This window comes from Cheilinus undulatus, linkage group 4 (assembly GCF_018320785.1).
Source record: "Cheilinus undulatus linkage group 4, ASM1832078v1, whole genome shotgun sequence".
NCBI classification, from domain to species: Eukaryota; Metazoa; Chordata; class Actinopteri; order Labriformes; family Labridae; genus Cheilinus; species Cheilinus undulatus.
Window position 1 is genome coordinate 25,514,345 of NC_054868.1, and position 26,516 is coordinate 25,540,860.

The 26,516-nt window shown below is 37.6% G+C and overlaps 1 protein-coding gene across 1 annotated transcript in view; it reads right to left on the reverse strand.

Moving 5' to 3' along the window:
• Positions 1–26,516, reverse strand: part of evi5l (ecotropic viral integration site 5 like) — a 51,885-nt gene that overhangs the window by 15,420 nt on the left and 9,949 nt on the right. The window contains exons 2-12 of the mRNA XM_041785997.1: positions 14,578–14,973; positions 10,270–10,459; positions 9,097–9,321; positions 5,407–5,481; positions 5,011–5,136; positions 4,701–4,844; positions 3,011–3,100; positions 2,480–2,577; positions 2,207–2,267; positions 2,047–2,100; positions 1,161–1,193 (exon numbers count right to left, since the gene is read on the reverse strand). Of these exons, the coding sequence (XP_041641931.1) occupies positions 1,161–1,193; positions 2,047–2,100; positions 2,207–2,267; positions 2,480–2,577; positions 3,011–3,100; positions 4,701–4,844; positions 5,011–5,136; positions 5,407–5,481; positions 9,097–9,321; positions 10,270–10,459; positions 14,578–14,819 (1,338 nt within the window). The 5' untranslated portion in view covers positions 14,820–14,973. The remainder of the gene's footprint in view (positions 1–1,160; positions 1,194–2,046; positions 2,101–2,206; positions 2,268–2,479; positions 2,578–3,010; positions 3,101–4,700; positions 4,845–5,010; positions 5,137–5,406; positions 5,482–9,096; positions 9,322–10,269; positions 10,460–14,577; positions 14,974–26,516) is intronic.

Genomic DNA, 26,516 nt, shown 5'->3' on the forward strand with positions numbered 1-26,516 from the left:
ATTAGAGGATAATTTTTTCCTTTGAGGAACACTTTGGGAAACATGCTTGTCAGCTTTCTTGTTCAAAGGTCAGAAGGTCGAAAAGACTTTGTCACTTTCATATCTGTTCATTAAACATGATGATACTTAAAATTAAGAGCAGGAGGAAACAGGAAGCCCTGTTCTGTCTATAGGCTGGTACTTAATACATTAGGGCTGTAATGGGATGTGTAGTCAATCATATCTGAATATCATAGTGATTGTCAGCAAACTAGTGTCTCCCATTCTTAAAAAATTATAACATGAAGAAGACCTTGAGATTAAAGTCAGGACTCTGACAGAAGTCAGAATTCTGAAATTAAAATCAGAAGTTACCTCAGAATTCTGACTTTAATCTCAGACTTCTGACTTTAATCTCAGACTTCTGACTTTAATCTCAGAATTCTGACTTTAATTTCAGACTTCTGACTTTAATCTCAGAATTCTGACTTTAATCTCAGAATTAGAAAAAAAATAGTGCAACGCAATTTTTTTTTTCAGTGGCCCTTATCCTCTTCCATAGGAGAGAAAGTTACGTTTTGATCAAATTTTTTGTGACACTTTGGAATTGTGCAGGCAGACCTCTCTCCATCTGCTTACATCTTGTGAGTCAAATTCATATTTACAACATGTGTCCTAAACAGTCCATACTTTAGATATTTGAAATTTGGTTCGAATCATTATAATCTTAAACTTTTTTAAACTTTTCAACTGCATGACTAACCCTTGCACCTGCCATAAATTCCTTCATTTTTCCCGCAAGAAGGCAAACAAAGCACATTTACCAGAAAGTCAAACCATACAGGGGTTTTCATTCATACATTGGTCAATCACTTGTATTAATACTCAGAGTTTCTAATAATTATAGTAAAAATGATAATATACTGTACATGCCACATGCAAGGAGTATACTGGCTGACATAAAATTGCCTTACTGGATAAAAAAAAGACGTGCAATTAGGGATTACAGGGCAACTTTGTTTAAAAAATTACAATAATCTGTCATGCACGTCTGGTTGGTTATTGTTCAGAGGAAGGAGAGAAGCAATGTAGGAGAGCAGAATAAGAAAAAGAAGGAGGGGGAGGTGTGAGGAGTCCAGAGGACAGAGAGGTCAGTGGGAAAGTGGTGCACAGTACTCTACCTGTATAAGCCTGTCTGCCAGAGCTGCACTCTCCTGCAGCGCAGCCAAGAAAAGGAGGAACAACAGTATGAAAAAAGATAAAGCAAGACAAAGACACCAGGAAGAATAAACCACCACAATACCAGAGAAAAGATTTAAAGAGGAGGGGGAACTCAAGTTTATTTGTTGTGTAGAGAAGTCTAAAGATGTTTGTGAAGAAGAAAGAGGAAGCAGTGAATCACTCAGAATAAAAGTTTTTTTTTTAGAAATATTTTGAAAGGCAGTGGTTCAAAAAGCAGAGTGTTTTAGGAGCCTGACAGAATAACAAATTGAACTTGACCGCTTTTATATTACAAGATCCTCAGGAGAACAGAACTTCTCTAATGTTTGTTAAGTGCTCTTAGCCACATGATGGGGCTGTTTAGGCTGGGATAATTTATAGGTGCTCTGGCAGTGTATGACAATTCTTCAAATGTCCTAGAGCGACCCAGCCAGAGCCCTAACTTAAACCCTAGTGAACATCTCAAGAGAGGCCTGACAATGACTGTCCCCATCCAACCTGACTGAGCTCGAGAAGATTTACAAAGAAGGATGGCAGAACATTGCCTAATCTGGGTGTGCAAAATTTGCTAAATTCTGTTTCCACTTTACCCTGATGGAGTACTGAGTGTAGATTAATGAGAGAACTTTTCTGTTTCCCTGTAAGTCCTTTTTTGTCATACACCTGAAGAGTTTAGCTGTGTGTTTTTAAAATTTCTGTTTGGAGAAGCAAACCAATGATACTAACATTTTAATTTTAACAATTTTAATCCACAACAGCTTGTTACAGTGCTAAATTGCTATCTATCTAGACAGATACACCAGAGTTATTTTAGAATTTAATCTGAAATCAAAGCCAATCTCTTACCTTCTCAAGAGTCTCAATCCTCTGCTTCAGCAGCCTGTTTTCTGTGCGTAACCTCTGGACAGACAGAGAAGAGAACTGTTAAAAGGTCTGTTTTTTAAATTATAAGTATTCATATCAAAATTGAACACAACTGCTTCACAGAGCTGGTGCACAAACACACCTTAATCTCAATTTGTTCCTCCATTTCTTTATTCTTGATTGTTGTGTATTCTTTCTCAAGCCTGAGGAAGGAACAAAACAAAACAAAGCAATATTAGTAAATGCTCCTCTGTGCTGTATTGCTTTACATTAATTTGTTGATTGGTGGCACATTTCAATTACAATATCTAGAAAGCAGAAAGCCTCAATAGCTCTGCATTTTAAAAAATCTTTCAAATTACTTAAATCAGTCCAACTTCTGTCTTACTAGTTCAACAAGTTCTATCGCTCTTACTTCTTCATCCTCTTGGGGTTGTATTTAACCTGGTAGGCCCGTAGGATCAGCTTGTCTGGACAGCTGTCAAACTGGTGGGGGATCACCTTCTGGAAATGCTGGCAGCACCACAGAAAAATAACACAAGATTAAGATTAGAACAGAGGAGAAAACAAACATGCTCATCCATTTTTAATGAGCATGCAGGCAGACGCATTTTAGATGAGAGAGGAGAAGGCTCAGATTGGCCTTCTGTCAAAGCAACTGTTTAATTCATCAAGAGATTAATCAACATGGAAATGATGAAGAAAAACATTTGAAGGTACTTGCAGCTCTGAATTTTACTGCAGTGTACTAACAGCTAAACATGGAAGAAATAAGGAGCAGTATAAAGAGAATGAAAGTGAAACAAAGGTGCCCTGCTGTCATTTTGTAAGGATAAAACAACATTTCTCAGATCCAGGATGCTTAAGTTGGACATCGAACCTTGCAGCTAAATTTCTGCTTTAAACTTTTTTCTACAGTAAATTGTAAAAAGAAATAGCTTCTTACTTGTGACATGCCCTCCATGTCCAGCTGAATGAGGTCAGTCTGGTTGTACTGCAGGATGGCCAGGCCCACACGGAAGATAATCTCTAAGCCCTACAGACAGGTGGTTAGTTTTATTTTTTTGATGTAACCTTTATTTAAACCTGGAGTATTCCCACACTGTAAAACCGGACAGTTGAAGGTTGTTTAAAATTAGTTGTATTCACTTAACAATCCAAAATAACAAGTATTTTTTAAGTTGAAAGAAGACATTTTAGTTTTAAGTTAACAGTACTAAATCACTATGTATTTTTCTGTAATTGTACTCAGACCATTTGACCATCATCCCTTAATCTGCAGAGTTTTCCCTGAATGCCTATGGGCACGCGACACTTTTGGACCATGAGTTAAGTTACTGACGCAGTTAGAGAAGTCCCATCAGTGGGGAGCAACAACAAAACCCACTGGATGGTAAACTGAACAAAATGGAAGGGGACTTAAGGGAGAAGTGTGTGTCTTTCAGTTATTGTCACTTTTAGTCACTGAAGTTGACGTAGGCTGAGTGGTAGATTTAAGTATGTGAAAGAAATAGGGCGAAACTGCAACGGATGAAGAACATGCAACTTTAAAAAGAGCACCCAAACATGTAATTAACACATGTTAACACAACATAAATGTAAGAGTAAAATTGAAATGGTATAACTTAAAATGGCTAAGTACCTGCTACTAAACAAATACCAGCTTTTCAATTACTTCACATTTTTATGAAATCAATTGCCTCTTATGTTTTGAGCTTTATTAACTCATTGGGGATAAACCAACAATGTATTTCCCCTTCTGAAAAACTTTAAAGTAATCAGTTTCAACAAAAAATGTTTAGTATTATCAACTTGTTCGGTTTCACAGTGCACTGAGATACAAAATTCTCTTACAGGGGAGTCTTGACCAAGAAAACAGCTCAAACAAGGATAGAGAAACATAACAAACAAAGATTTGTAAGATTTAAGACTGCAGTCTTAAATTCATTAAGTCCTCATTTAATTTACCAGAAGCATTTAAAGCAGCTAAGGCAATTATCTCATGACATTTTCTTTTACATTTAACTCATTTAAAAATGACCATAAGAAAAATAAATCACATCTTGAAACAATTTGAGCTTCATGCATGAAATAGCTATTTTGTGTCAATAATTACCTAATAATGGTATGATTTCCTTTAACATAAATGAATTCTAACCACAAATTGTTGTTTAAATATAAGTTGCCTACTGTTTCCCATTGAGTGACTACTCCATATGTATTCTCAAAAATAATCAAGGACAATGATACAGCATGCATGTAAAGAAAGAACCATGAAAAAAAATAATATCACCATAATCAGTTACAGAAATAAACTTTTCTTGACAAGGTTTCTTCCTTGCAACAAAAGAAAAACATTTGTTTTGATACAAGAAATCCAATTTACCCCCAGATGTATTGTAAGACAATTAATATGGGGAAAAGAGATTTTATTCTAGCAAAATCCCAGGGATTCAAATGGACACATTCAATCAACACATTTTCTATGTTAAACTCTAAATACTTAAACTGCTAAAAGCGATTAATGTACTGTGCTTAGTTAAATTACAGATAACTGGGAAATTTACACAAAGTTAAACATAATAAATACACCTTTAAAATGTAAAAAAAAAAAAAAACACCTTGATGTTTCTTACCTCATACATGAAGATGTCAAAGATCCGTGTGGCAACAGGCAGCGGGAGGAAAGTGAGGAAAAGAGTGAGGAACCAAGACGAGGCATACATAGACGTGTGGAAACTCTGGGATCGAAAATGGACGTTCAGCTCTGGGAGTTGTTCCTAAGATAATAAAAAAGAGCACAATCTCAATCCTCAGACAACTAAGGCAAAGCATATAATATATACAAAAACAGATGATGTAAATGAAAATTTGCTGCCCCTCAGTGGAGGAGTTTAAACACTGCAATCCTCATGATTGCAGTAGACTCTCGTGATTCGACTTTACCTGCAGCAGATACTCAAACTGGTAGATGCAGAGGCCCAGCTCTGCCATACTGGGTTTGAACAGCTCCCTCAGACGGTACTCCTGCATCAGACGCACAAAGACACAGAATGCCTCTTCCTCTGGCATCTAGGAAGAGGTGAGAAGGATGCGTAAAGTTCCCTCATTAGGCTTTTGACTTATGTTTACCAAGCAGTGACTCTATTTTTCAGAGATAACCTCTGGAGACAACTTAATGGCCATGTAATATTAAAAATTACTACCTAATGAACTGAATTTGTCAGAAATGATCTTAGAAATCTTGTGACTGATTACAGTAACCATCAGGCATGCTGTGCTGAACCTTTAGGGCATAATGTCCTCATTATGGACCATTTACCCACAGCACTGGATCATTACCTGCATAAGAAGCAGACCTACGATGAACGCACTGCCCTGGCAGTAGCCCACCTCTCGATCCACCAGAGAGTATGCCTGCAAAACACAAGACATTACATTTGTAGTGTGCTGTTTTTATCAGGAGGGGACAGGCGACATCTGTTTTCCTGACTGAACGTTCACACTCAGAGCAACAGGAGCAGAGAGTCCTCAGAGGTCTCTTCATTTCCTGGAGCTGAGCCGCTATCAGAGAGCTGGGCTGTTATAGGGGTCATAAACAAGCTTGTTACCATGGCTGTGAGAGACAAATCTCTGCATTTCATTGACTCAGTGCAGATTTTGTCTCACAAACAAAACACATTACAAAGGTTTCATTTCAGTCATCCGAATATCTGCGGGTCAGTGCGTGTGCTTCTGAATGACTGCAGGAGGAAATGTTTCAATTTGGCCCTCTAATAGTGTTGAGCTGTATTTTCCAGCTTTTCATGGTACTGATATGTATTTTTTTCTACCTGTCATGCTGAAACAAACAAATTTGACATGTAACATTATTCATACAGGAAATCCGACTCCTCATGTTGTCTGACATGAATGAGTATAATGTAAATGGGAGTTTAAAGAGGTTGTTGGCAGGATGATGTCATACAGTGGAAAAAACACAGTTGAAGCATGGAAAGAAGTTATACAAACAAGAGTGAAGCAACTACTATCCTGCAGTTCACTTTTTAAAGGGCATTTTAACTCTTAAGTAGATCAGATATCTAATCATTCATAATATTATTGAGTGTTGCAATATACCATTCCACACAGAATCTCTGCATCTTGATATTGTGGGCCATGAACCATGCATTTTATTGCAGAGGTTACCAACCTTTTTTCCTTGGAGACGCCTTACTTTTATAAAAAAAAAAAAACCCTAACCTTTATTAGTTACGATGTTAAAAGATGACAAGAACTGAAAAAATGGAAAATGACCCTGGTAGTTCAGCTTTTACAAGGTCGACTTGTTGAAGCCTGAAGCAACAAAAACGCCTGATTTTTCCTGACATCCTTATGTCTACTATCATGTTTGTAAGAATGCTATAGTAGTTTTTAACTTTTCCATTCGTTTTTTTTTTCACATTTTTTTTAAACTCACTTCTTGTTTTAAATTATTTTTTTTACTAAAGGGTTAGAAAGGCTACTTTACTTCTTATTATGTGCAAATACTTCATTTTAACTTTTTTTTTTTTTTAATCAGTTTTAGAGTTAGTTTTTTCTGTAACATGCGATACTTCCCAGGGTCAAGACAGAAAAAATATTCAAAAGGCAAGTGATTATATTCATTTAAATTTTATAGTCGAATACAAATGAAGACCTAAAATCACCAATCAAGTCAGATCATTTTACAATCCCCAAGCTTGGGTGACCGGGGAAATTGTTCAGTGGTCTAACACATTTTCTTTAATGCTAGAGGTTAAAGTGTAAGCAGTTATAAACGATGTATAGTAGAAAGTGCACATTTTATTTACTATTTATTTACATTTATTTTACCAGGAAAACCTTGTTGACATTAAGAATGTCATTGGCCAAGACAAGCAGCAGCACACTTAGCAGAGAAAATACAAATAAAAGAGAAAATACAGTCACAGAACCAAATCCAGAGTCCCAAAGCAGAAAGTCATCAGTCAAAACATCTACAACCTGATGCATCTTTCTAATGCACTCAATCTACCTTTAAAAAGATTGAAAGAAACCAGCTCCTCAGACATAAGGTCTCCCATAGCAGATTCCAGGCAGCAACAAATCTCGTCTTTGCATTAAAAGACAAACAACACTTAGTTCTGAAATAAAAACCCAGTTGCAGCTTTAACTTCTTTACAAGCTTAAAAGTTAGAGAATCATCAATCAAAAATTCTATTTTTACATTATTATAAGATGATAAAGACTCAATCCCATCACCCTGAAAAGAGTTTGGTTTTACCAATTTTTACTCATGCAGTGTCCAGTACAATAACAAAACCTTCTTGTAAATGACAGAAAGCCTGATGTTGTAAAGGAGCAGAACAGTAAATACATGCAAATGATAACATTGGGAACATTATGACTGATGCTGTTGATAAAAAGTGTAAACAACAGAGGTCCCAAGACTGATCCCTGAGGCATGTCATTTTTAACTTTGAGGTAAATCTTCAGCTTGTACACACTGTGCTCTGATACATAATTTTCAAACCAATCGACCAACTGTTGTTACTGATAAAGCACACCAACTGTTGTTACTGATAAAGCACACCAACTGTTGTAACTGATAAAGCACAGTCTGTCTTTTAATTGACATACTCCACAGTACCGAAGGCCTTTGACAGCACAGGGTTCCTTACTGACCAAGGACTCAATAAAATCACAGATAACTTTTAAAGCAGCTACCAGTACTGTGCTTTTTCCTAAAACCAGATTGATAATCAGATATGGTTTGATGATAAAAATTGCTTAAGTGGGTCACTCACAAGAGATTCAAGCATCTTAGCTAAGCCCAAACACTTTGAAATGTCCTGTAATTGTTCAAAAGCGTGGGGGCTCCTGCTTTAACAGAGTAAGCACAAAGGTAGTTTTCCAAACAAGTGGAATTTTGTTAGAGAGCATTATCAAAGAGACATTTTAAATGTTCAGCAATGAAATCAGCAGTAAAAAAAGTAAGTTAAAAAGTAAGGCTCTAAATTTCCCAGGCAAGCCGGTTCAAAAGGTCTGAGGGCCATGGACACCTGAGCAACAGTAAATGGTCCAAAGCTAAACAGCATTTAGCTTTGGCATTTTTCTACACGTTGTACTGTGTCAAACAAGGACCCAGAGGCTGTAAAATGCTTATCAAATAAATCAAGAATTGGACTTTAGCACTAATGTTTTGATTTTCCTTAACAATGAAAACAGGAAGCTCACTTCTCTTTTTATTTCCTGACAATGACTTTGTAGTTTTCCAGAACAGTCATGGGTTATTCAGGGTTTTCAAACTTTTTTAAAGAAAATTCTGCATACTATTAATGCTATTCATTCAACTTTGCACACAAACTTAATACTAGTCCTTCAAGGCCACAAGTCAGTGTCCCAGTGTGCATTTTTCTTAAAATAAAGTTCCCTTTTCTAACTTCTGCAATGAACAAGCTCACCCAAAATGTAAACCACTGTGTTGGAGACAAACCATGAAGGTCAGGTCAGTCAGATATTTTGTCTCTAATTATATTTTATATTTAGTTAGTTTTGGAAGCATATAGTTTTAGTTTTCTTGGTATAGCTTACTTTTTAAGTTAGTTTCAGTCAACTAAAATGATTTAAAAATGTTAGTTTTAGTTATTTCATTAGTTTAGTTAACTATGACAACCTTGGTTTGTGATGTAAGAACGGCTTCTTGTTGTTTGTCAGAAACTTTGTTAACTGTGCTGCTGCTGGTCTAGTCCAGGCCACTCTTGAAAATGAGATTTTTATCTCAACATGGTTTCCTGGTTACATAAATGAAAAATCAGTTAATCTAGTACCACAGGGGAACAGAAACAACTCATTAAACTTACTAACACAAACTTGTACACAGTGAGTGTAGAAAAATTACTTTACAAATGTCTAGTATCAGGTCAGAAAGGTGCAAATACGTGGACCAAAGATCCTCCAACAAGACAGATGTGAAATGTTGTGATAAAGAAACTCTGATGTTTTTGTAGCCCCAAGCCCTGCAGCTCTCACCTTCATCACATTGAAAAGGACCTCTTGGCCCAGGCTGTCCTGGCCTTTGAAGAACTCGTGCTCAGGGTAGGTGCGGGCGATGTCTCTCCGGATGAGTTTTTCACAGGGAGATGACATCTTTAGCAGCTCAGAGTACTGGTTCTTCACTGGCATGTCCGTGGCATTACCTAGCAGCTGCCAGACGATGGCTCGGAAATGATGAGGGATTCCCTTTCTGATTAACTCCTGGAGGGTGAAAATGTAGATAAATAACATGAGTTGTGTGCTTTAACATTTTTCTAGTGTTATTTATGCAAATAAGGGTTCTATATGCAATCATTGAAGAGTTTTTTTTTTTTTGCTCTAGGATGGTCATTTTCTTGGTCAGGTGGTATTGTGGAAAGGTATGGGAATTCTGAGCAGTAATAATGTCCCTTAGAGAAAGTTGTTACTTGTTTTCCGTAAAATTGACTTAATTTACACAGATTGCATATTTAGAGATCAGTGCAGTGTTAAACATATCCTAAAAAGCAAAGATATGATAAGAGTATCCTGCAATGATCAAAACATGAATTTGCAAGGACAGTTCAGTGTCATTTCATAAGGACAGCTGTGTTTTTATTAAGTCCAGACTCTGTCATCTCGCTTTGTGTCTGCAGTTTTCAGGCAGCTTGTGTCATGTTGCTGAATTCATCTGTGCTAGTTTTGCCCTGAGTCATTATGCCTTCCTGCGTTTCCTCTCTTCACAAAGAGGATGAGAAGAAAGACATGCTGGTGCAGTTTATCTTTAAGGCATTGGCACAATCACACTTAAATTATTGTCACACATAGAAACAGACTGAGGCAGATTCTGGGCTTTCTTTGTAGGGGGATGTTAGCAAAAATAAACCTTCCAAAAAAACTGAGCAGCATGTTTCTGACACGGATATGCTCACAGCTAAAGGAAACGGACACAGTGACCCTGTGTGTGGATAAACATGGTGCAGTGACTAAGAGATTTACAGAGCTTGTTTTATGATTAGTTTCATAAAGCCATCCAGAAAACTTCGAGTGTCCTGGCCAGAAAGACGCAAAAATAAAATGAGGAGGCTGTAAATCTCCTTATTGATGTCTCATGTGTGATTATATTGAGTGACTCATTCTAGCCTCTGACAACAAGAACTTCATTTTTTATCTTTAGTTCCTGATCCCCACCTTCAGGAGTTTATCCTTCTTGCGTCTCCACTCCTCCCACTCGTTCACGATGCGGCCCCACAGGATCCAGGTATCCTCTTCCAGGTGTGAGAGGTTGGAGGAAGCGGAGGAGCTGGACACCAAGGAGGAGCCGCTGTTACGCCGTGAACCACTCATCGACCGCATGGACTTAGAATCAGCCTCGAGCAACCTGCATAAAAAGACACATTATGAAGACAGAGCTCAGGTTACAATTGATTATTTCTGACGGGAAAGACACATGATGACACAGAAAAACATGTTTGTTTCATCAGATGGTAACACACTGGAGAGTAGCAGGAAGGTAGGAATAATAAGCAGTCATTAAGTCAGACTATCATAATGTAAAGATGAGTAGAGTTCGCTGAAAAGCTTGTAAAGACACCAAAAGGGTTGTTCCCTTTAACTACAGACCAGATGATATTACACATACAGCTGAAAAGGAAACTTCTAAACAGACATTTTTGAACCAACATTAATTTAAATGCAAGTCAAAGTAAAAACACATTTCAACTACACAAGGAGGTTGGAAGAATACATGTTGGCAACAATCATGGCAGTTAATTTTACAACTTTGTATATATTTACACTGCTTTCCACATTATCAAGCAAATGACACTTTTCTCTTATTGAGAACCTTTGGAGCATCCTCAAGCTAAAGATCTATGAGGGTGGGAGGCAGTTCGCATCAAGACTGCCAAGACCGCAGAAACTCCAAAAACTCACAAGTTCAATGGATGCAAGAATTGTGAAGGTGATATCAAAGAAGTGGTCTTAATGTTAACATGAAACTTGGCCTGTTAAGATGTTTTTGATTGAAATAGCTTTTGATTTCAGTAAATATTACCTCCTAATGCTGCAAATTCAACAAATGACTGTTTTCAGTTCTTTACAACCAAAAAAATGTTTTAAACTCTGTCATGCTTAATAATGTGAAAAGTGCATTTTGAAGTTTTTATTTTTAAAAAAATAACGGTTATCATTATGAAGTTTGTACAAAAACATTTGAATTATGCTCTAATGGCTGATGACTTGCAAAAATACTCTGTCATTTGCATTAATATTTCACAAAATAAGAGGAAAATGTCATTTGCTTAATAATGTGGCAAGTGGTGTATGTGAAGTTTAAACTTTAGGTCATTCTCTCAAACCAATGATTTACCACGGTAGTGACAGATTTTCTTTTTCAAGGCTAAAGTTTATAAAAAACAACAAATTAATAATAATAAAGATTATGTATTGCTCTTTCTTGATCAGGGTGTAATCAATACATAAAAGCTCAATTGTATTTTTTTGTTTTTATTTAGCTGAAATTCTCAATAATGCACACGTCCACATTCATTCCAGTGGTTGGTTGAATTAGTGTTAGATTAAATAAATTTAAAAAGTGTCACTTAAGCAAAATTCAGACTGTTAATTAGGGCTTGTGGTAAAGTAAAACATGATGCATGACACAGTTTCACTTTTAATTTTCTCTTTTTTTTTTTGTTCAATAAACACCATGATTGTACATCTCCTCATTCATCCAGGTCATTGTTATCCAATGCTTTGATCCAAACTGGACTTGGTTAAGGTTCCTGAGACATTTTGCCTCTCCTCATAAACACTTCATAACTTCTAAACTGTAGATGCCTTTTTGGAGAAGAGGCGATATGTCTTCAGGAACCTTGAGGAGCAGTTGCCCCTTTGGATCAAACCTTTGGATATTGTATCTCAATTCCCACAACATTTTCCAAGCTCCTGTTAGACTCCAGTAATATTTTATATAAAGTTTTATCCTCCCAAGATGCACCAAAAAGAAGATTAGCTACTAGATGGATACCAGGTTAGCCAAGTTTCTCATGCTTCAGAATGAAAACTTCCCTCTTCAAACTCTATAGACAAAAATACATTGGCAAAGAAGATTTGAACAATTTTTCATGGACGCAACCCACATACTTAGCTTTGCTGCTCATCCCGCAAATGCATGCTCCTTACAAATGTGGCACCGTTCAAGAGAAATAAAGAAGCTTTCCAATGGTATAAGATTGGTTGCCAAGAAGTATTGTAACAACAAAAAAATAATCTACCAAACACAAAATACCTTACTTTTTGTACTAGGTTTTTATTCATATTATCTCAAAATAAAATACAACTTCTTTGGAAAAGTTTTGATTAAAAATATTTGATCAATAAGATTGTTATTTAGTCCATAGCATATCCCATGACTGTCTCTATTATTATCTAAATATGCTAGGTCCTCTATCCTCATACCTCTCACAGTGATGCAGTGCTGAGATTTTACCATTTCTAAAGAGGAATTATTGAAACATAGTTTGTCATTTTCTCCTGAAATTAAAATGTTGAGAGTCTTTCACATTCAAGGGTAGCCACATACTGCTGCTTCTTAAAATAGACTATTTCATATACTTTAAATTTTGAGGTCAAGACTCATTTTGTGAGTTTCTCTCTCAAAGCATAAAAAATAAATTTGTTTTAAATATATAGCAAAACCAAAACACACAATCGGGGCATGCAGGGGCATGTATGCAACACACCTTCAGCAAGCAAGTGGACGCAAACCTGTGTGAGTACGTGACAGTAGAGCTTTGAAGGCTGCGTAGACATTTTAATTAAACAGATAAGCAGGTAGATAAGCAGTGCTGTTTAGAAATGGGTCAGAAAGCCTTATTCTGTATTGCTCACAAATAACTGTGGGCTTAAGGATTTTTCAAGAGGCTGATGAGATTTATTTGTGGCAGTTAGATGAAAGACTGTTTACGTTCTCATATCTGCATGGTAGATAGAAAGCTTAACAGAAATAATGTAGGATAAAGCTGTACATTTAATGCTGATATTTGTAGTGATCAAGGACGATAAAATTAGAATTGAGTTTTTGAGGTTCAGTCAGGTGGATATAGAAATCTCTGGACAGAACCAGGCTTGCTATATCCCCTCCTTTCAATCTTTGAGCTCAGCTAAATTGAGTACGTGCTAGCTTTAGATTATGTGTAGATTTGAAGTTAAATCATGTTTCCCCCAAATAACTCTTAAAAAAAGAAAAGTATTGAGCTGCTTTTTTTATTATTCATAGGTGTTTCTGAAAGTCTGCAGCAGCACAGCAGCAGGAGGCAGATACGAAGTGATTAAAGAGATGTTCCTAACCCTAAGGCTGCTCAGTCCAGTCCCACTTTGACTCCTGAATGTCTTAAGTCTTTAAATCACTTGACTTGCACACGTTGACCCCCTCAGCTGAAACATGCAATGGATAAAGAATCTGTCTCCTTACATAGAAATATCACAGTACAAAGTTTTATTATGAAAGTGATTTAATGTTTTTTTTTGTCTCTGCTGGTATTAATTTAGTCTTAAAAAGGCAAATGTTGGACCTCTGGAAGTAGTTTCTGTAGTAAGTTTAGTAGTCAGTGCCTTTGTAGTGAGTTTCTGTCATTTTTGATATAGAGATATTTCCTGAAGAGAATCAGGTGCTTTCAGCTGTCAGTCTAAAAAACGGTTTTGAAACCACAGGAGAAGGCCTCAGATATTGTCCCTGAAGAAATGGACTCAAACTGAATCTGTTAGAAAGAATAAGCTCTCTAAAAGAAGATCAATGTATGTATGCTAGAGCTCAGTGCTTTAAATGAAGTCTATCTGGTTTAGTGTTATGGGTTTCTTCAGTGATTGCATGACATGAGGAAGTCATATTAAGTCTTACTGAGAATGTCAGAGATCATGACTGAAGAATCTTTTTATTATTGAAGTTTGCCATAAATGGAGGAATAATTGTAAAAGGCAATACTGCCGCTTCCTTGATATATTTAGATATCTATGGTATGAGATGGGAAGCTCCTTCCAAAAACCTGACATCTCGTAATGACTTGAAGACAAAACATAATCATGTGTTTCCTTTTTTTAGATGTTAAAATGTTATATCATTCAATGTAATAAGAAAAATCTCAATATGGTGTGCTGTGCCCACTTATGTGATGTGTTTCTTAAAGCACTATCCCACATACCTATTTTTGTTAGCTGTGTATTTGTCACAAATTTAGGACATGCAGATTTGGGATTCTGGGTCAAATTAAGTTTGTCAATCACCACTGGATTTGTGTAACATGACAAAAGCCAAAAATCTTTCTAGACCAGGCTAAAGATGGGCAGATGATGGGTTTGAGCAAACACTATTAAGTTTATAGTGTTTAGCCTTAATGCTTACAGTATTAGCATTAAGGCCTAACTATAATTACACCTCATTATGGACCTTTATGTTCTTTTTTAGTTTAATACCATGTTAAAAGTCACTGTTCTCACCTGTTCTGCTCCTCCAGTTTGGCCAGCAGCTCCAGTTCATCAGGACTCAGGTTTTCTGAGTCTGCTGGGGAGGCTGCCGGAGCTGACAGCACTGCATCATGGGAAGAGGAGTCTGGGCTGAGCACAGGGCTTCCTGTTGACAGGGGCTCTGGGTCCGGTCCTGTAGGAGAAGATGGGCACTCTAGCTGAGGGGGAGCTCCAGTAGAGCCCTCTCTCTCTGGGCTGTTGCTTGGTATAGACATGGCGGAGGTGATGAAGAGTGAAGGCTGGAGAAGTGTGGATGAAGTCAGAGGTTCTTCCAGTCCCACTGTTGGCCTTCCTCCTCAGTGGGGCTGGCTGGCACCTAAGTGGCCTCCTGTCTGGCCTTAAAGCCAATGTGATCAGAGGTCTTCAAACCTGAAAAAAACAAAAAAAAACAAGAAAAAAAAACATGATACGTTTTAGCATCATGAGTTTGTAGCCTACACAGCGTGTTGTCATCAGGACTGCAGCAAATAACATTTGACAGCACTAGAGCAGCATATGAAACAAATAACAGGACAAGTTTAGCTAATTATGTAAAATTGACTCACTTTTAAAAAAGCAGATGTATAAAGATAGTTACATTTTTTATTTAATTGATATTACTTTGTACACAACTGTTTTCACTTTAACATTAAGAGGTTTTTTGTATTTTTGTCCAAAAAAAGCTAAACTATACTGCCCATAACTGATTTATAAAATCAGTAAAAGGGTGAAATATTCAAGGAGATGAATACTTTTTTATAGGCAATGTTTAAAATGTATGGAGTAACATAATACTACGTTTGAGTGATAGCTGGGAAGGAGAGAAGTTTTATTTTCTTTACGTATTTAACTACGATCTATGAATTAAGTCCTTCCTGTACACTAACATCATCAATATATTGTATTGTACACCTTTAAAGAATAAGGTGGAGCATGGCAGTTTAGATGAAATGCTAAATGAACGGAAATGAACTGGTCATACTGGTCCAGTCCGCGTGAAGATGCCTATAAAGCCCCTCCTAACTCCTGATCAAACAACTGCGCTGAAGGAGCGGCCCTGTGTCACTATAATGATGTCATTCTGAGTCAGTGCAAAAAGACTGAGCTGTTTTTATCCACACTTCCACTGAGAGGTTCCCTGTGAGTGAGGCCTCCACAGGAACTATTTGGTTATGATCTATGGATATGAGAGAAGGGTTTGACAGAGAGTTTTATTAAAAGAACAAACCTGTCAGCTGTGGTACTTTCTTTCTTTATCAGGATCCTTATACACTGTTACTCAATTAATGTAAGCCTATGCTTTCAGAACAACTCGGTCCCTCTCCTGAGCAATTAGTGTGCATTAAGAGATCAATCGGATCATAAATAAATCACATGAATAATTGAGTGAGTTCAGAGTGAAAAGGCAGGTGTCACATAGTGCATAAAAACCTATAGCCACAGAGTACGGAAAACAGCTGAGGCAGGATTTTACACCTCGAAAACACCACCAACAGATGGAAATTTGATGCAACTGTAATATTTGGACTGAAAAAATTGCTAAGAGAAGACTATTTAGGGCTGCAGGGTTGGCTGTGGCTCAGCAAGAGTCGGTCATCCCTCAGCCAGAATGTTGCAGGTTTGATCCCTCGCTCCTGCAGTCACATGTCGAAGTGTCCTTAGGCAAGACACTTAATCCCAATTATTCCCACTGCTGCATCATTGGTGTACATGTGTATGAACGGAATTAGCTAATACTGATGGACACTTTACTTAGAAGCTAGCTAGGGATGTAGCTCTGGTGAATGATTTCTGCCATACTGCCAAAAATGTTCTACTACATACTGTAGATGTAAAGCAGCACAGTGGACAGATGGCATCTTGTGATGAGACAGGGATGTGTGCGGGATGTTTCAGGTTAAAGTGGCAACTCAGCCAGAGCAATGTGAGACCAGCTTCAGTAAAAAAATGTTGGGTTGATTGGTAACTCTAAACTGTCTGCTGGTGTGAGCGTGAATGTTGGTCCGTTTCTATTTGTCAGCTCTGAGATTAACTGGCAGCCAGTGTCACCCCCAAGGACAGCTGACACTGGCTCCAGTCCTTCATGACCCTGAACAGGGCAAGCAGCATACATAATGGATGGATGGATTCAGAGGGCTGCTGTCTAAACAAGCAACTTTATTAAGGATTAATACTTTTTTTTTCATTGTCCATAGCTGGCGGTGCCTGAAACCTCAGTTTCAGAGAACTTTTCACCTGTGACTCTTGTCTCTAAGTTACCACTGTTGACCTCTGTTTTTCTTGGCAGTAACCAAAACGTTTATTTTAAAAAAGCTCTTTAAGTTTAATACGCAACCTAATTCAAACATCAACAATAAATTCTAAGGAAATGTTAATACTGTCCTGGCATTTTCAGCAGCTCCACAACTTGAATCTGTATCCTTAAAACTTGAGTCAAAACAATATTTGCTCTGAAATTGTTGTTGATAACGCTGATAACAGAAGTTCCGCCCCTTCTTGATTTTCATTGGCCATCAAGAGAGAAGTGACACTGATGGGTGTGGCACTTATTCAAAAGTTTAACTATCTTCAACAGAGAGATCTAAGAGTACTGTGAACCTGATGACAAAGAAACAGCAGACACTGAGTCATGCTGAAAGCTAAAACGTTGGACTACACTGATTTTCTATTGGAAAAGAACACAGTCTGCACAAAAACAGCAGCTGTGGACACAGGTCTTTGCTCTAAAGTTGACCAGCTGTTAAGCTGTGATACCCCCTTTTTTGTGCAGACGGAGGCAATAGTATGGTAAACTATGGAGCCTCTGCTGTGATGACACCATGTTAATCAACCAAAGCACTGCTTTCTGCATATTACACAATATTCATATATTGGTGTGGATAGAGATATAAAAGAAGTAATTATTATTTGAGGTTGTGCTCCAGTCTGGGAAACGCTTGGGAGAAACTGAAATGTTCAGTTGGGGGCTGCTAACTTCATCCTCATCTGTGCATGTTAGGTCAGCCTTCTTGTTACCCAGGGAATGGGAAAACCACATCGTCTTGGCAGTTTTCTTCTGTAAAAAACAGGATGGGATGAGTGTCTTAAGACTCTGTAGTGCAGGCAGTACGTCACTTTGTCAGACACAGCCACGTAAACTTTGCCCAAGAGCTAGTGCTGCTAATGCTAACCGCAAAGCTAACAAGCCTTGCACCTCCTGCCACATCTGTCTACCAGGGGATTTGAAGATAGTGCACAGAGAAAATACCAGCAGCAGGTTTGCTGTGCTTAAACTGACTGCAGTTGAAAATGTGTTTAGGATGAAAGAAAGTGACCTATGTTTAAAAATACTGATTCTGGGACATTTTGAATCAATTTAGAATCTTAGAAATTACTATTTGTGATTTTGAAGTTCATTCAATTTTTCCAGCACCTCAAGTGGATAATAAAGCTACATGCATTAATCAGTAGATTTATCTGTTAGGCTGTATAAAGAGATCTGATGATGTTTTTGTTTTTTCAGTGTAACAAGCTGAGGCTGTATTAGGGAGAGACTTTTGCATCTTGGGTGTAAAATGTAACTTGCTAATGTTAGACATCTCATCTACACCCTGTAGTTTGTTCTACCTGATCTTATTCATCTTCACAAACACCTTAAGAGAACAGAGAGCTGAATATTCAGAGAAAGTGTTTCACACATACCAAGAGAAAACAGACATCAAACATCCCAGGGCCTGATCTCTGTTCCACATATGGCAGCTGCTACAGCAGAAAGAAACAGTAAATACTAGAGGACAAAGCAATAAGTATGAAGGCTTATTCAGCACACACAAGCCTATTCCAAGATTTAACCATGCAAATTCTCTGCCTGCTGCAGCAAGCAAACTAAAGTCGTGTTTACATTATTGGTAAATGGAAAATAACTGCAAAGAGGTTAGACACTTGCTTAGTAACAGCAAGCAAAATGTGCAATCTACAGTCCATCTCCCTGATTCGTCCTTCTTTGAATTATGGATGGCAGCTCTTTAGCAGGGGAAGCCCTTTGGACGTATGCGGAAGTCACATTCACAGAAACTGTGCAGTGATGGCTAATAAGAATAATAACTCTGGAATAAGTAAACAACAAACGCAAACCCAACAGTGTGCTCAGACTTAGCATACTTAACAACAACAACAAAAATAATACAGCTAATTGATTAATAGAAAATCTATGAGAAAACACAAAAACAGTGCACTGAAATATTGATTCTGGTTGAGTAATGAGGCATAAAGGGTGAGAGAAATAGCCTGTGCAAACAGTTTTTGAAGCGTATGCAGACTTTCAACATAAACAAGGAGATCAGGAAAAAGAGAGGAGAGGAGAGGAGAGTATGATAACAGTCTTAACAGGGGAAACCATACACAGGGAAGAGACAAGGATGACATTCATGCACAGAAAGCCTAATCAAAAGAGCCATTAACAGGCCAGTGTGAGCAATCACATTCATAAAAAGGCTTGGCCAAAGGACAAATCTGAAATAACCTTTTTATATAAGAGTAAATTCCCCAATGTGAGCACCTAGCAGAAAAGATAGCATAGTTTTGATATAGGTTAACCCAGTAGAAAGAAACTAGCTCTACCAGAGTGAATTTACAGCAACAATCAAAGCAAAATCAATGTCAGTCAGCCTCTTCCTCTAAGATTAAATCCTCTGACAGATGGGGAAGCCTCAGGCTCTGAAGCATCTGCCATGTCAGTCACACATTCAGCTCACTGCTATCAGTGAGACAGAAATGAGCCTTGTTATTAACGTTTGTTCAACTTGATCATGACACCCAAAAACCATTTAACCGGTCTGTGATCCTTAAATACAGGGGCATGACAGAGAAATTAAATTTGCTGTTTCATAGTTGGCAGCATCAGGTAGGGGGGTCTGGAGGTCTTCTGCTAGAATATTAAAGCACTAAACATTTGTTTTCATTCATTCTGATTTCTTTTATGGAACCAGTTTCTGCGTTTTCTGCATCTTTTTCAAGTTAGTGTTCATCATCAGACAGATTTTAACACAGTGATTTTCATTTCCGAGCATGTGGGCTAAAAACTAAATTCCTACACCTGTGGCTTTGCACAAGTATTTTCATACTTAATTTCATATGACAGACTTATTGAAGCCTTGTTTTTAGAGTGACATTCTGAGACACATGGTCATGCAGTAAAATAGTAACAATCAATTATTATACTGTTAATGCATTTTTCAATGATGATTGATATCCTGACCTCATGGACATTAAACACCTCTCTCTGTAAAAAAAACAAACAAACAAAGGCTCAGATGACACAAAGTCGTGATTATGTTATCCTGACAGGTAAGCCTTGTGTAGAGAGACAGAAAGACTTGTTAACCACTTAGAAATCCAAGGGCCCAGAGAGCTCTGATTCTCAGGATTCTGACCATATTAACCCTTTCAGGAAAAAACACCACAGCAGCCACAATTTATGCATTTTTCAAGTAAATAAACAATAATAAAAGTGATACATCTCACCATTAGAAACTCTCTGGATCATAATATTCCATCAAAAACAGTCCTCCTGCATCACCAATCTCATCAATCTAATTCAGTCAAACTGACTTTGACATCACCCCTACAGATCCCTGGACCGTTTTTTTTAACATTTCAGATTTGCTGTAGTTGTTCTCAGTATACTATATTTGCTGTAATAATATCTGTCTTCAAGGCAATTACTAGCAATGCTATATAGAAAAATGTCTGCCAGCCTCGAGTCTCCACATTGAAAATGCCTGGACTTTTCCTCATAAAAACAGATGTAAACCCTTATTTTCTGTTTTATTGTTATCAGCTTTGAACCAGAAAAGCTTCATGCTTTGGTCCAGTTACATTTTCCAGCTAACACGTTCCAGCTACAGTCATCTACAGGCCTCTGTTTAACAGGGGTCTGAAACAATTCTTACAGGTTATGAGTTAAATAACACTTTGGAAAGTGTTAATATTTAAACTCTGTCATAGTGTTAATTTCTAAAAATGTGGGGTTTTTTTGCACAATTAAGGGTACTTTTAACATAATACTGTTATTTCCTTTAACTCTGAGTGTGAAGTCAAGGCATTTATAGTTTTAATGAATTAAACAAAGCAATGCACTTTTTTATTTCATAAACATTGCCACCTCACATTGAATACCTGTGGCAAGTCAGGTGCCTTATGACAAAGATGGAGCAAAGAGACGAGCAGGAATGGAGGCGAGGCCAGAGTCCTCCTTGGCAACTCTTGAACAGCGAGCGAGTGTGCGTGATTACATCATAGGAAGGATCACGCCCATATACATGGCGGCAGCAGAAATCAAAACGAGAGGGGTTCTAACAACAAGTTTCACAAGTTTTACCCTACACCATCTAATAAGCTATCACATCATCATATAATCACTATATATATAATATGATTTTTTAAATCATATTGATTATTTAATATAATCATACAATATAATATCTAATATGATCATATTATATGTTGCTACTTTTACCCACCCAGCTTTACTTAGATGATATGAAATAATGATGACAACATATTCACGTAGGAAACAGGACATTTAAAAGTGTATTAAGCGTGCTAGGACCTGGTTTCCTCCTGATATTATGCTATTTATTTAATTTTCAAGAAGGAAAACAATGCACATTGGATTGTGGGTGATTCCTGTGCATGGAGTAAACACAATGTGCATTCTTGGAAAATCTCCGTTTGAAGGACTCAGTCCTGGAAAAAATTTACAGCAGTGGATGGCGTAGTATCCTTCAAAAATGGTTGTTTGAGGATCCTTCCTTGGCTGTGAATAACAACTCTAAACATTCATCCTAAGAGCATGATGGGAAAACTCTGCCCTTCAAGATTTGAAAAGGCAGTAGGCAGTGCTTAGAATCTTTACAGGGTTGAATTAACACTAAATGGATCAACACTAACAAATAACATTGAAAGCCCTTTAACTCTGAAATTACACACTGAGAGTAAAAATCTGAAAGATTTAGTACCGAAATATCAACACTTTGGTTTTTGCTGTGTACTCAAATGAGCATTTTAACCTTTAGAAAGCCACTACAAAGTTTTTAACTAGGATATCATCAGATAAAAGTAATGCCTGGCTCATGAATTACATTTTAAAAACACACAACTGGTTTGAAAACATGGCACTTGGTTTCTACAGGCGACAGTGATGTCAGGACAAAAGCAGCGGCATTTAGGGAGGTTTCAGCTCTTCAGAGAGCTGTTTAGCTGTGTCACTGTGGTCTGACCACACTGTAAAAGGTGTGAGTCATGCAGGACTATAACAGAGTGGTACTGACACACACAGTGAATGGAAGGACACTGTGAAGGTCTCTGACAAAGCAAAACAAGACAGATTTCCTGAGATTTGCTGCTGCCTATGAAAGCAGGTTCGCCCTGTTATTGTGTACTTGAGAGAAACTGCAGAGGATAAAGTCCACACACAGGTGCTTTTACTTTAACTTGTGTTCTCATGCTGGTTTAGTGAGTGAATAGCATACCTGTACAGCCTATACGTGTGGCGTGTTTATTTTCCTTTAACTCCACCCCAGTTGGTGTTTCAGCATGATGTGCCACATTTAAACTTTGGCGTGTATATGTGTCTCACTGATAGACAAACAAATAATTTTGTTTTGATTTGTTTGTGTTTAGCCTCTCCTTAGCTGATATAACCATGCATAGTTGTTTTGTGCAAAGTCTTCGCCTGAACGCATCCTCGCTAAGCTCTTACAGTGTATAGAAACAGACAGCACTATTGTTTCTCCCTCTGACCCCCTACACACACAAAGCAGCTCCATTTATTGAGCATGAACCCATGTCCCTTTGCCCCCTCCATGTTTTTAATGTTGTACCCATGCTTTGCATGCAACCCTGAGCGCATGATGTGTCTAATTTACAAAATACATCTAATAGGGGTAAAAGAGGCTTTCACAGTCTCCATCTGTTTGTGCTGACATTGAGCTGGCCTGGGGCAATTCAAATCAGGAGGCTAAAAAGAAAAAGGACCTCTGATTTCTTGATAACACCCACCAACACTCAGCCAATCAACATCTTCACTGTCCGTAACACAAGAGACATGTAAGGCAATAATAAATGCTAACACAGGCAAAAATATTTCCCGAAGGACCAAAACTTGTAGTATCAGAATGTGAAAATGTCATGGCGATGTTTTTTATTCATAAAAAAGGTGAAATCAGCTGGTTTTGTAATCCACCATGGTGTGCACCCCCCCCCCCTTTGTGTCTGTGTCTTGCCTTCAGGCCCTCCAGCCCTGACATTAAAGGCAGCCTCTTCATTAATCCATAGCTCCTAACCTCACTGTTGGGCCAACTCATGATGTCCTGTTTTGTTGCAGACTGTCACACGTGGACTATCCATTACCATGCTATTCATCCACAGGACCCACTGCCCTTGTGACTGCTGTTTGGTTTGATGTTCCTTAAAGTGTCCCATTATAAGACAAAGATTTTTTTTAATGTGCTGTTTATAAAAGCCTTCTCTATCATTGTTTGTGAAGCCATAACTGGAATCAGGGTGGCTTTATTAGCTCAGATTGATGTACAGATTTAGTCCACACCTCTTATATTGACCAGATAAACACAATCTGCTTATTGTGCACAAGGCCAATGGTGTGTAAAGCAGTTACCAATCAATTAGTGTTCAATGAAAGCAGGCTTTTAAATGTGCTAACAGCATCTGCCTGGCAGTGGTAGAGGGAAGCTAAGGATGCTTACTCAAATACTGAGCTGACAGAAAGAACAGATCACATATACAAACATACATGTACTTTGCTTGAGTGCCTGCCACAGCATTACCAAATCACTAACATGATGTTGTATCCAACATTACAGCACTTACAGGGTTAGAGTGTAAATACAGAGTGCTTCTTTCTACTGTCAACAACTGTAAGCATTTTCTTTAATAAAATCTTTACAAAGTTCTTATTTTTAATTCTTCTGGTTTATAAGTTACCTACTTTCTTTGTCTCCAAACATTATATTGCTCCTTCTAACTGGCTTCTAATCTGTCAATTTATACAGTACCTATAAAAGAGTATTCACCCCTGTGAATACTTAAACTTTTTATTCATTCTAGTAAATAAATCAAGGTCACTATAAGTAGCCCTTTGACAAAAATATATCTATATAAAAAAAAATTAATGTCGAGGTGAAAAAAGATTTCTACAAAGTGATACCAACAACAGAAATATTAAATGTTAAATAACTGACTGCATAAATATTCACCCCTTTTAAGTCAGTATTTGGATGCTCCTTTGGCTGCAATCACAGCACTAAGTCTGTGCGCATAGGTCTCAATCAGGTTTTCACATACATTATCAAGCTCAGTCAGGTTGTACAGGGATCTGGTGTGAACACCTTTTTTCAAGTCCAGCTACACGTTCTGCATTGATTAAGGTCTTTGCTTTGACTCAGCCACTCCAGAACATTCATCTTGTTGTCTTTAAACCATTTCTGTGTAGCTTTTGCTGAATACTTCAGGTCAGTGTCTTCCTGGAAAATAAATCTTCTCCCAAGCTGAGTTGCTTGCAGATTGAAAAAGATTATCCTTCAGGATATTTCTACATTTTGCCTCATTCATTTCACCCTCTACCTTTACAAGCTTTCTAGGGCAGGTTGCTGAGAAGCATCCAAACAGCATGATGCTGCCATCACTGTGCTTCACAGTATTGTCTGGTTTGATGGCCAAAAGGACCATTTTGGTCTCATCAGAACAAAGAACTTTCTCCCCCATTGGCCATGGAGTCTCCCACATGCCTTTCAGTGAACTGAATACAACACCAACAGATACTGTATTCAGAGTCTCTCCCATCTCAGCGACTGAAGCTTGTAACCCTCTCAGAGTAGTCAGAGGTGTCTTGGTGGCTTCTCTCACTATTCTCCTTCTTGCATGGAAACTCAGTTTGTGAGGACATCCTGATCAAGGCATATTTACCTATAGGCCATATTTCTTCCAGGCTTTGATGATGGATTTAATTGAACTCTAGGGGATGTTCAGTGCTTTGAATTTTTTTTTCATCTAATGACATACTTTTCAATAACTCATTCTCTGAGTTGCTTAGAATGTTTCTTTGTCTTCATGGTGTAATGGTAGCCATGAATACTGATTAATCAATGACTGGGTCTTCCAGACACAGGTGTCTTTACAATACAATCACTTGAGTCAAATTCACTACACTCTGGTGATCCCCATTTTACTAACTGTGAAGTCAGTCACTTTAAAGGGGGTTAATATTCATGCACTTATTTTACCTTCCATATTTTTATGTAACAGTTATTACTTTGTATACATTTGTTTTCACCTTGAAATTTAAGAGGCTTTGAAAAAAATATTGTCAAAAAAGCCAAATTATATTGACCATGAACAATTTAGAGGATCAATAAAAGGGTAAAACATCCAAGGGTGTGAATACTACACCTCAAAGTCATGCTAATATTGATGGACCATCTTTGGTCTCCTTATTGACAAGTAACATATCCTTAGCCAGACGTTGAGTAAATGTGTAATGGTCACTGTGTTTATAGGCATCATGCCCTTAGCCAATAAATAGCCTTTGTCCACCACTGCTATGTGAGTTATTTCTAAGTGAGTCTGTTGCTGCTGACTCTGTGATTTATGACCATGTCTCTCTGGACTAGGAATGGTGATATAATAACCCTAAGAACACCAGCCTCTACAGCATGACCATCCCTGTGACAACTGCCTCATCTTCAACAGCAAAGCAAGCACAAAAAAGTATATTATTACTGATAATTGATTAGAGACGTAACAGCTTACTCTCTTATATTTATTGTGTTTGTGCTGTGCATGTTATATTTTCTGGGATTCCTCTAACAAGAACCTGGAGTGATGTGAAACCTGGATGAGGTAGAGAGACACAGGCCATAGGAAAGACACTGTCTTAATCCACTGGCCATGTTCACTTTATATGACTAATGCTTTCCTGCTCTAAATTTAGTTAGTGTTCCTCTACAGATGATTTGTTTCCCTGGAGTGCCTCTATGTGGGTAAACTAACAAGAAAAATCCATTGCTATAACTCATCAATTTATTTTCAAATACAGTTGCAGATTTAGCTCTATTTAACCTCTGAATGTTTGCAAAATATTATTCTAAGATTATTTGATAAATTCTAATTTAAAAACCATGATAAAAACAAACGGCAACATCCGCTTATCACATTCTAATCTCAAAACTGGATTACATGAGCATGTCATGGAGGATCATAGCTACAAACTGAGTGCTAACACAGGCACATAGCTGCTGGTTAACATGATTCTACAGCAAAAATCAACATCAGGTTTCCAGCTGGATTGTCTTTTTTTGTTTAAATCTTTCCCAGGATCTCTTTTTGATCAGTAGTAGCAATTTTATTTCCAATAGAGACATCCATTATGTTCCTTGGAAATGCCTTGGGGAAGAAGACACTGTCCAAAACCAGAAATATCCTTGAAATAAGATAAATTATGTATTGTGTCTTTGCAAGCTTGTTTACTTGTCATTCAAACCTGCTTAACCCTCAGAGTAACAAAAAAAAATCTAACAATTCTAACTAAAGATCTTGGCAGGTGTTCACAGACTCTGATGTATCAGTTAGAATTCTAAATCTGAAAAAAAAAAGAGGTCAAACAGATGATTATTCGGCTTCTGTTCACAACAAAACTTGGGCCCACTGATGAGCCATTAGCTGATGGGATGAATCACATTACAGGTTGATTGTGCAAAGAAAGCACCATCAACATCTCTTACTCAGTAACTTGTCTGTGCTGTTAATCATACTCCTGTAGATTCACCCTGTAGTAAATCATTCCTAATGATCATTTAAAAAATAACTTAACTTTGCTGATGAAACACCCGGTATGAAGTTGTGTTTGTTTCCATGACTCAATGTTGGGCAAGGTAGTT